Source organism: Apostichopus japonicus, chromosome 1, assembly GCF_037975245.1.
Source record: "Apostichopus japonicus isolate 1M-3 chromosome 1, ASM3797524v1, whole genome shotgun sequence".
Classification (NCBI taxonomy): domain Eukaryota; kingdom Metazoa; phylum Echinodermata; class Holothuroidea; order Aspidochirotida; family Stichopodidae; genus Apostichopus; species Apostichopus japonicus.
Genome location: NC_092561.1, coordinates 825754 through 836608, shown reverse-complemented (window position 1 = coordinate 836608; position 10855 = coordinate 825754). Strand labels below are relative to the sequence as shown.

The 10855-nt window shown below is 36.3% G+C and overlaps 1 protein-coding gene across 3 annotated transcripts; it reads right to left on the bottom strand.

Moving 5' to 3' along the window:
• Nucleotides 1–1092: 1092 nt before the first annotated feature.
• LOC139970646 (long-chain specific acyl-CoA dehydrogenase, mitochondrial-like) lies at nucleotides 1093–9387 on the bottom strand. Of its 3 annotated transcripts, none has more exons than XM_071976554.1 (10): nucleotides 9229–9386; nucleotides 8215–8268; nucleotides 7701–7832; nucleotides 6506–6643; nucleotides 6001–6168; nucleotides 5502–5568; nucleotides 4951–5115; nucleotides 4556–4780; nucleotides 2655–2782; nucleotides 1093–1747 (listed from the first exon to the last, which is right to left on the bottom strand). In XM_071976554.1, exons 1-10 carry the CDS (start codon nucleotides 9309–9311, stop codon nucleotides 1570–1572), a joined length of 1338 nt encoding a protein of 445 aa, XP_071832655.1. In that variant the 5' UTR covers nucleotides 9312–9386; the 3' UTR covers nucleotides 1093–1569. The 3 variants fall into 3 exon arrangements, with proteins under 3 accessions (XP_071832655.1, XP_071832739.1, XP_071832823.1); XM_071976638.1 differs by having other exon boundaries at nucleotides 7701–7829; XM_071976722.1 differs by lacking the exon at nucleotides 4556–4780 and having other exon boundaries at nucleotides 9229–9387.
• Nucleotides 9388–10855: the final 1468 nt, after the last annotated feature.

Here is a 10855-nt window from a genome sequence, read left to right as displayed (position 1 = left end):
TTTCTTAATGAAATAGGGGGTCGGGTGGGGGTCGGGTGGGGGTCGGGTGGGGGTCGGGTGGGGGTAGGAGGATGATAGTTGGGTAGGGAGTCAAGCGTCAGGAACAGGAAGGTAGTGACAGCGTCCAGTTAGTACTTACATGACAGCTTGTATTTAACAGTCATTACATAAAGATTAATTGCAATAACTATAAAAGCTGCCTTTTATTCCATTTTGTATTTGTTGCACTTGCTTTACAATTTTGTAACTTATGTAAGCTTGAATGATCGTCCGATGTCCAATGTCCGATGTCCGATGTCCAATGTATTTCTTATCATATAATAAAAAAGTATACAGAAATATCGGGCGACGAAAGTTTTCGGAACCAATTGTGAGATAATTAATTATGGCACATACTCATCAACCTTCGTTAAGTTAAAAAAAAAAAAATCAAAATGTCTATTAAGTTGATCAATTTCAATCTCATATTTTGAGCAATTCACAGAACGTTTGCTAATATTGTTTATAAAACGCGCCATGTATTTAACAACAAAAAAGAAGCTCCTCTATATATGACGTATGGTAATTGTCCAGTAAGTTTACAAACAACGTAACTGTACTTTAATTTCAATTTTGATTTATTTTAAACCAGTATAAATATAAAATATTTATAAATAGGCGTACATCAAGAAACAGTTCTTGTTCAGATTAAACAAATGATATGGTAAGTGAAAGAAAATAAGATTGTTAAATGGTTTAAACATAAAATGATGAAATAGTCATTACTGAAACTATAATAAAGGTTCTAAACTATCAAATTGTATAAACATTGCTGCACGATATATGAACGAATTTCTATACAGTTGAATTCTTATACACGGATATCAAATTTATATATGATACTTTGAAGTAATTCTTTGTATTTACCCTGTTTACTTAAAGTTATACTTTATGAACTAAATGCAGCTGAGTAGTAGACTCACTTAACCTTTGAATTTCATTTATCAAGGGTGTCGTACTTGCAACGCTGAGGATCATACAACACAGACGTTGAGGGTTTACTTGATATAGAACATCACTCATACCGCCCATGTTCCATAGTTCTGTAGTTAGTTTTCCTCAAATAACCTCAATTGGTATTGACTTGACAACCTCTGTCTACCCCCCCCCCCTCCTCCAGGCCTGGCGAGTGGGGGTCAGAAGGGGAAACATTCCCGGGATCAGAATCAATTATAGGGGAGGGGGTGTGGGATAATGAATACTATATTCTCATATTCAAGATATATTTAAGGAAAATGTAAGAAATTCATAAAGAGCGCCCGGTAACTTGCTTTCCCCCGAGGACCAAGCTGGCCCTCGAAGACACTGACCACCCCCCCCCCCAACTCTGTTACCCCTCCAGACAGAGACTATCAACAACTTGACGTCTTCTTTCAACTGTCTAATCACATAATTTTCCATTTCGTATCGATGTTTGATAATTGTTAAATTTGAGCTTTTTCAGACCCAACATGATAGGGGACCTTAGTCGTGCAACAGTGCGCAACTCACAACTCATAACAAAGTTCTTTTTCAAAGATTGTCTTGCTCTTATTCCGCAACTATATCCCTGGCTATGAGTTCGTTCATGATGTCGTTACTGCCCCCGTATATTGGGGCTACACGAGAATCCACAAAGGCCCTAGCTACGGGGTATTCCCACATATAACCCCATCCGCCATGCAGCTGCAAACACTCATTAATCACTTTAAACGCCATGTCGCTTGCCCTGCATTGGAAATATTGAAGAAGAAGAAGAAATGAGAAAAAAAACATACAATTTCAGTTAAATTAAACAATTAAAGAGTTAAATATAAAAACATAAAATGAATAATAAACAGCGCTTTATAATTTAACCCCTGGTCGCTATATATAATTTAACCCCTGGTCGCTATTTATAATTTAACCCTTGGTCGCTATTAATAATTTGACACCCGGTCGCTATATATAACCTCTGGTAGCTTTAAAATTTAACCCCTAGTCGCTTTATAATTTAACCCAGTGGTCGCTTTGTAATTAAACCCCTGGTCGCTATCTATAATTTACCACCGGTCGCTATGTATAATTTAACCCCCGATCCCTTTGTAATTTAAGCCCTGGTCGCTATATATAATTTATAGGCCCTCGTCGCTTTATAATTTAACCCCTGATCGCTTTATAATTTAACCCCTGGTCGCTATATATAATTTACCCCTGGTCGCTATATATAATTTAACCCTTGGTCGCTTTATAATTTAACCCATGGTTGCTTTGCTAAGTAAGCCCTGGTCACTATAGTAACTTGTCACTACCGTATACACCCCAAATCTGCACAGTTCAGTTACGCCCTGGGCACTACAATGCGTAACATTTATGCGTCCCCTATTATAGACATTTGAAGGGGTGAAACCAGCAACGTATATCTCAATCTACGGTTCTGTATAGACACCCTTATCATGAGCTCTCAACAATATATCCACAGGTTACTTCATTGGTTCCCATTTAATAAACTGGTGCGACTGGGTGACGCTGGGGGGGGGGGGGGTATTGGACACCTTTAAGCTACCGTACCGATTAGAAGCAATGTGGAAGTGCTTGTCACTATCCTGGACTATTTTCAGTTAATTAACCATGTTAATTTTCAGATAAGTACCTACCAAATCTTAGCCATCGAAGCTGTGCTTGCGTCAAGTCTTCCTTCATCCATTAACTGAATGCATTGATCAATAAACGCTCTCGTTGTACATATCTTCGTTTTCATTTCCGCCATGCGATGCTGTACCGTCTGAAAGAAATGACAGCGAAATTTAATAATTATCAATTACGGTGTTAATTTTTATTCCACCTTAAATAGTACATCTATTTCTAATTCCCTATAGTAGATTCTCCTAATACTTTAAAACAAAGACGAGTAAATACCGTATACGGCATCATGTATATTAAAGGAATCGAACCGCCAGCATTCATAATGTTCCCCTATTACAACTGTAAAAATAAATACATAAATACATTGAAGATATTTATATAGCGCTCCCCCCCCCGCCCACTCCCACCCAACCACCCCCCCCCCCCAAAAAGGCTCAAAGCGCTTTACAAGAACACAATACAACAGCCCAATTAATTAAAGATACGAAAACTAATAAGTAAAAAACATATATTCGTTCATATTTTTCACAATAACCCGCACGTGTAGGTCGTTATTTCATAAATTATATTGTTTGCTAGCTTCAAGGTCAATAATCAATTTCGGAGTAAGTTATTTTCGGTGTGCGGCCAGTGATGATCTATGTGTGCTAATCGTTGTCTGTATGTAAGGTGTGGATTCCTCGAAAAGGCCTACTTTGTTTTAGAATAGAACTTACATGCTAAGTCGAGACTATACTGTTTACATTTAGTTTAACGGTTATGCTAGAAATTTCAATAATAGTCACTCGTGCGCAAAGTTTTACTGAGTTCTTAGAACTGTTATCCTCCGCACTGTAACATGCTTTATCTAATTGTATGCTTTGCAATGTACGGTATACGTGAATAGCTATAAGAGCGTCGTCTGTGGTCAATACAAACATGATTGCTGTCCATTTAAGAATAGCGCCAACAAAACAAAAATTTTCCTTTTTTGTTTTTGTTTTTATGCGGGTTTTCTGCATGTTTCATGGTATCTGCAATCGGCCCAGAATAAGAAGTTAATTGGGATAATTGCATATGGCGACTTAATTAAGTCATTGGACTGCCGTTTTTTCCCGGTACTTTGATTGTTCTTGGGAACGTTATACCGGAATTGAGTTGGTGTAAAGGACATTACAATTTACAAGTACGTTGGCTATAGAGACTAGACTTGTTTCTCTATGCCAGTTGAACACTTCTCTCTATATGATTGGAAAGAGGAAAGTTTGGTGTGTCAGTCAATGGAGCAATTCAGAGCCGTATATATACAGAGCAATTATTAATTGCGTCACGACACGTCCTTTATGGCAAGCCAGCTGAGCCATAACGACACGAATTTTATGGCAAGCCAACTGGGTCATAACGGATGACAAAGCTAACAGGACAAGATAACGGCTGTCTTATGCAGGTGCTCGAAACAGCCAATCAGTTCACTGCTTTCATACAATACGTCCTCTAATAAAATCAGCAAAGGTGGTCGAAATTCATCACTGCGAGATTAATGTAATAATGCTAACCGGTTATTAGTTCCAAGAATATTTCCACATGATCTGGCTGGAAATATCAAGTAGATCTTCAATTTGTAAAAGGTCTGTAACTAACATTTACACAAAAACTGGACTTGCTACATACACATACACACAATAATAATAATAAAAAAACTACATTTGCTTCAAATTACCAAGTTATATAGAACGCTTTCTTGTGGATTCTGGAAAGCGCCGTCGAGTTTATATGAAGAGTTCTTAGGAATTCTGTTTAGGTTTGACACACGTATACGCGCCGATGGTTGAATACGTTGCACTGATTGGCTGTTCCGAGCACGCGTGGTAAACAGTGTTTTTATATGGCGCCATTGGTTTGTCGTGGCACTGCAAGCTAGGTGTGTTCTCACCTGAAGTTTCGACAGACATGATCCAAAAGCCTTTCTCTGTTTGATGTATTCTCTGGTTGTCTCGAATATGTATTCCGCATGCGCAGTACACACTACCCCGATACCTAAACGTTCACGCGGAAGCTGTTGCATGAGACAGTAAAAGCCCTGATTAAGTCTCTCTTCGCCACCGAGCATAGCGCTCTTTGGTAGCCTTACGTCATCGAAAAACAGCTCCCCGGTTTCCTGCCACGAGAATGTCGGCGAGAACAAATGGAGAATCAAACTTTGTTCAATGACATAACATTTTTTTTGGGTCAAATTTGCTAAATATATATGATTATATATGTCAACACATGGTAAGAATGGTATTTTTCAATCACAAAGTGAAAGATGATAATTTAGTTTTCTCTCACCGATGCTCGCATGCCTAGTTTCTTCAATATCCTCCCTTTATTGAATCCAGGAGTTCCGTCTTCTACTAGAAACAATGAGATACCCCGGGCTTTATGTTTTGCGTTTAGATCAGTTACCGCAACGACTACTGTGACGTCAGCACTGATTCCATTCGTAATGAAAACCTGTGTATCAGGTTAAGAAGTTAAAAAAAAATTGCAAATCTCTTCATTGCGTCGCTTCTACATAGTAGCCTATAATAATTTATCTGGTTCAACCGTGCATGGACCACTGTCGAAAAGTTCATTCTTACCGTAAAGGAAAATTATATTTTACATTTTATGCTTTATTTATGCTTTCTTAATATATTATGACAACACATGAAGGTTTAAAACATATCAATTTTGATGCTGTTTCTTCATTCATTCTTTCACATGGAAAAAAAGTAACTCTTGAGGTAAAAAAAAACGAAAGTGATAATATATAGGTAGTAATGGTGGGATGAGATAGGGTCGGGTAGGGTAGGGGTGGGGTAGGGTAGGGTGGTGTGGTGTGGTGTGGTGTGGTATACCTTGCTGCCGTTAAGTATCCAATCATCTCCATCTTGTTTAGCATATGTCTTAATCCCTTGGAGATCACTGCAAAACAAACACATATATACCTGATCAGAAAAGTTGTTAGTCACTCCATCCATTGGGCAAATGTTCTTATATTCACGTAAGATTTTATATACCTTAATTAGATAGTACATTGAACTTTAATTGCCACAACGTAGCATATCTTTGCTTCCTCACGACTATCCATATTAGTTGATTAGATAAATGACTGTTCTATATTCTCATGTGAGAGAAAAACAAAGAAAATGATATTAGGTTTGGGTCAAATGACAACTTAGGCAAACACAAATCACATCTACTTAACTGCAAAGTGCAAATCTAATGGTTTTTATTTTTATAAACTAAATGTATAACTTTGTGAAAATAGGCCTCCATATATGTTTTTTTTTTTTTTTTAAATTGAAAATTTGAAAATCAACATGAAGACATTTTTTGGAGTGAATTCTGTATAACCTTCCAGACGAAGGCTCAGTCATGGCGATCGCTCCTATTTTTTCTCCCCTCACCATCTGAGGGACAAATTGTTCGTGTTGACTTTTGGTGCCGTAATTATCCAAATAAGGCAACGTTACTTCGCTATGTCCTCCGAATGTAGCACCTGCAAGCCAGTTGACGTACGCGCTGTACACAGAAACGTGCAGGAGAAAGACAATGAAAGGAATTTATGAATATGTAATTTGCATTTTACTTGTAAATAGTAATAATACTTGTATGAAAACAAGTATTAATAAGCTAGAAAAACTGAGAAAATATTTATTACATTTCTTTTCCAATATTTGTGAAGAAAGTGTTCAGATAGATAATACCGGTAATAAGAATTAGATTAATTATGCAAAATTGTGAGTTGCTCCGCAATCAGCTTTGATTACAAATTTGAATCAAACTTGCTGTCTCGATTGCACAACGTTATCATATGGAAGCCGAAGAAGGGAGCACACCTAATGGTAAGAAAACTCACTGTTCTTCTTCCATGACACATGCACTTTTGTAGTCCCCTCCCCAACCCCCTGCCTCAGCCCTTGTGCCGACACCGAGTAGGCCAGCTGCCCCGATCTTCTTCCAAAATTCTCTGTCGACCCTTCCATCTTTCTCCCATCTGAAAAAAACATATATATTTAAATATAAAAAAATACAGAAAATAGATTAATGGTGGTTTAATTCGAGGACACAGTTAGAACACAACAAGAACAGTTAAATATATTGATTTATTGTATAGAACGGAACAGGGACCGATGTATCTTGTTCGGTTATATTCAGTTTGCAAAGTCAAATTCAATGTTAGTTGATATGTCAAAATACTTTGAACTCATTATCTCTCGGCATGGCATTTTGTTTACTATTAATAGAACACACAGTCTAATGAACTATTCTTACATTGAGAAAGCATATATGCAGACTAACTTACACAAACAGACAGACAGATAAGGGTACATCAGGGTTACGGTAGATCATAAGTGCCAGACGATGATATATTTGCGTGTGAAATATGTAAAGAAATGCTACATATTGAATTTTGTTTATTAATCGAACTGCAAAGAACTTCTACCAACACTGTGTAGGCCAACTTTAAATCCTAATACAAATATGACGTGCGAACCTTACTGCTGCTTGCTATACACAGTCTTTCCTCGTTCGTGGTAAATATCATTCAATTAAGACACCTATTTACGGTTTGAAATGACGTACAGGGACAGATAACTTCATGGAAACATTTGAGCTCAAATAAGCTGCTTTTATTAAATTCAGGCTCGCTCAATAAGTAACAAACTGTGGATATTGGCCATTAGGGATATACCGCCGGTTGACGTTGATAAGTTCACGGTAACAACAACAAAAATCCTGTAAATTTCCCGCAGCTTATAAGGTCCAAAATACAAACTTCTCATATAATTTTGAATGGTGAAGATATAATTTAGTGATATTTTGTAAAATACAACAACACCGGAGTTATTGATGCTATTGTGGAGATGTTTTTAAAGCAAGAGAAGGTTTTTTTCCCCGTCAAGTTGTAAACATTTTAATCAACAACATCTCCTAGAATTAGGGCCAATTATATTGAGATCGGGTCTTTAACTTAAATAAAAGTGTGAATAATATTTATCCTACAAACTAAACCTAACATTGTCTGCCACCAAAATCTTGTATCAATTTACCTTTCACGATTAGGTACGACCTCTTCTGTATAAAACTTCCTGGCGTTCCTTCTTAATATGTCGTGTTCTTCACTGAATATTGACCGAACACCAATTTCCGTAAGGAAATCAGCCTGGGAAGGCTCTGGTCTTCTAAAAAAGATATATATATATATTAATTAATTAATTAGTTAAATATATTTTCAGTTACTCTAATTTTCTATAGATCAGATGAGGTGAACCACGAAATTATTTTGAATGTGCTAACTGAAAACTTTGTGTTACCGACGAAATGATTGCATATAGATAACAGTTATTAGTATTTGCTGGATAACTGCAATAGAAAGCATACCGCTAAACAGCTACAATGTGTGCCTATATAGCAAAGTTAAATTGACGGTCAAATGTTATTAATTTGTTGTACAGCTTGTATTTTTACTTTTAATAACAGTGCTTTATTTATTGTGACGTCATACATACATACATATATACACACATACATACAAACATATATACACACATATGTCTGGCTTACCTGGATGGAGAAGTATGTTTCACATCATGTTGAATTCTGTAAAAGCGGCTTGTCCTATGCAAAACAACAGAAACAAAAAAAAAGATTAAAATTAATGATGATGATGATGATGATGATGATGATGATGATGATGATGATGATGATGATGATGATGATGATGATGATGATGATGATGATGATGATGATGATGATGATGATGATGATGATGATGATGATGATGATGATGATGATGATGATGATGATGATGATGATGATGATGATGATGATGATGATGATGATGACCCTTCCCTCCCCACCCCCTTATAGTTACCCCTCTAAATATTTGATGCAACTTCATCTGATTATATATCAAGGGTCATGTGTATCATTCTTATGCCTCTCCCTTCCCCTGACAGGCACGTGCTTAACGAGAATACACGTTGTTTTTTATATTACAAATATGGCCACGTAATCTACATACCTCAATGATTTCCCATCCCATGTTCCTATAGCCGCCCAAAAGTATGAAATATCATGTTCCTATAACTCCTATAAGCGATACCGGCAAATGCTATAGGTATTGTTCATACTGTCAGTACTATAGTGTTTTGAAGCATGATATGGGAGGACAGTATTTGGAGTGGCTCTTAGAACATTGGCCCAATAATATATGTTCCTAGCTAGGCCTATAAAGCATAATGTATACTTTATATAAAAATAGGAATCGGTCCGATATATAGGTATTATGCCGTTAGCTGATGGTGTAGCTATAAATATAGTAACTCCAAAGCGAGAGGTATAACAAATTGATTGGCGAGAATTAATGTACAATTCAAATGGTTCGGACATTGCACACTTAACACGAGCCTGTAGTGCATTGCAAAACATGATTGCTGTGTCATTTATACGGCTATATAGCTTTACTGCAATTCCCGCCCACCCTCCCACCTCCCCCTCTTCCCATCTACAGATGTAGCTCTGCAAATAGGATATGCATGTCTCAGTATGTTAGGCGTATACACTTTTATGACTTACGTAACTCCTCTTGAAACCGAGAAAAGTTGACAGACCTTGGTTTTGGCAGAAAAAATCCGGCGTGTAGAAATGTTGAGCGACATTTTGTTATATACAATGTAACGCTTATCACATGAGTGCACTTTGATCGTCTGTGCCGCGTAATTACAGAGTATTTCGGTAGCCATTGGAGGTCATTATTATCCAGGGACGGTGGAACAGGGTTCAATCTGAAAGAGAGATAGGGGGAGGGACGGGCTGAGGGGGCACAACCATTGAGGAGCTGTCCGCCATATGCCTTTGATATGAGGGGTCCGCCCGGGGTGGGGGCAAATTAGAAAGTTACGGTACGGTACCTCAGAAATTTCGAACAATATATATCCGCAGTCTATTACGTAGCACTGGTAAATTATAGAACTTTGTATACGGAAGTTTTTAATTGTCAACACTGAAATTTTAATTTCCCCCAAGGCTAAACTTTTCAATAACTGGGCACGGTTTAAGTTACATGCTTTACTCTTTCAACAAAGGTGTACTTTTTAAATAACAAAAGCGCACATTTTTTTGCAATCAAAAATGGAAAATGATTTTTTTATAATCAAAGCAGGGGCACTTGTGATTTATAAAAATGGTATTTTTTTTTAGTTCTTCCCTAAGATGGGAGGAACGCCTTCATTCTAACCAGTGGTGTGAATGTAAATTATGTTTTATTCTAATTAAACTTTCATCAATTGAACTTGATTGTAAGAATATTACTTTCTTAGATTAATTAATGGTTAATCTTTTTCAGCTCCATGACTGACATGGTGATACACGCTAACTCTGCGGGTGCACGTCAATCCGTTTTACACTAAAATCACTACTTAGGTTACCAGCTAATAATTACAGATAGGCTAACATCATGATATCTTCAAGTTATCGGTAAAATAATTAATGATATCAACAAATAAATGGAATTTGTGATATCACAAATTGGATCCTTGATAGTCTTTAAATCATTTCATGATGTCCGCAAATCAATTCAAGATATCTTTAAAGATGGCGTACATGTCAAGAGTTCAGCCATATTTATTGATATCATTAATTCGAATTAAAGATCAGTACTTATCATTAATTTCGAACCCATGATATCATTAAATCCGAATTAGTGATATATACAAATCGTTAAATCGTATTCATGATATCATTAATTATGGAGTACTTCTTGATATGTATGTCATTTTTAATGATAGGCCTATCTGCAATCCATTTACTCATATCTGTATACGAACTTTTGATATAATTTGTAAGTATTATGGTGATATCTGAAATGTTTTCTATTTTAAAATATCAAGAAATGAAATTACATCATAACTTTGATTTAGTGATATCATGAAAAGAATTTATGATATCAAAAAATCCCAGCACCAATTGAAGATATATTGAACTCATTAAAGATATCATCACAAGCATTTAATCATTAACTTTCAAAATTAAAAGATTAAAAGCAAAACGGCTTGCATACGATTGACAGATTCTCCTGTAAAAGGAAATTATTAAATAGTAAACAGGAAATCAATCGTGATCAATTTGTTATCATAAAAAATGCTATTTTTGCTTTTATGTTTTTTTCTGTGAAAATTATGTAAACAAACTGTTGTAACAAGCT

What these genes read in the sequence shown, in the direction of transcription:
- LOC139970646 (XM_071976554.1), bottom strand. Translation starts at nt 9,311, where the DNA reads ATGTCGCTCAACATTTCTACACGCCGGATTTTTTCTGCCAAAACCAAG. An exon ending in GTCGTACCTAATCGTGAAAG is followed by an intron (nt 6,644 to 7,700) that starts GTAAATTGATAC and finishes TGTTTTTTTCAG; the next exon opens with ATGGGAGAAAGATGGAAGGG. An exon ending in GGATACTTAACGGCAGCAAG is followed by an intron (nt 5,116 to 5,501) that starts GTATACCACACC and finishes CCTGATACACAG; the next exon opens with GTTTTCATTACGAATGGAAT.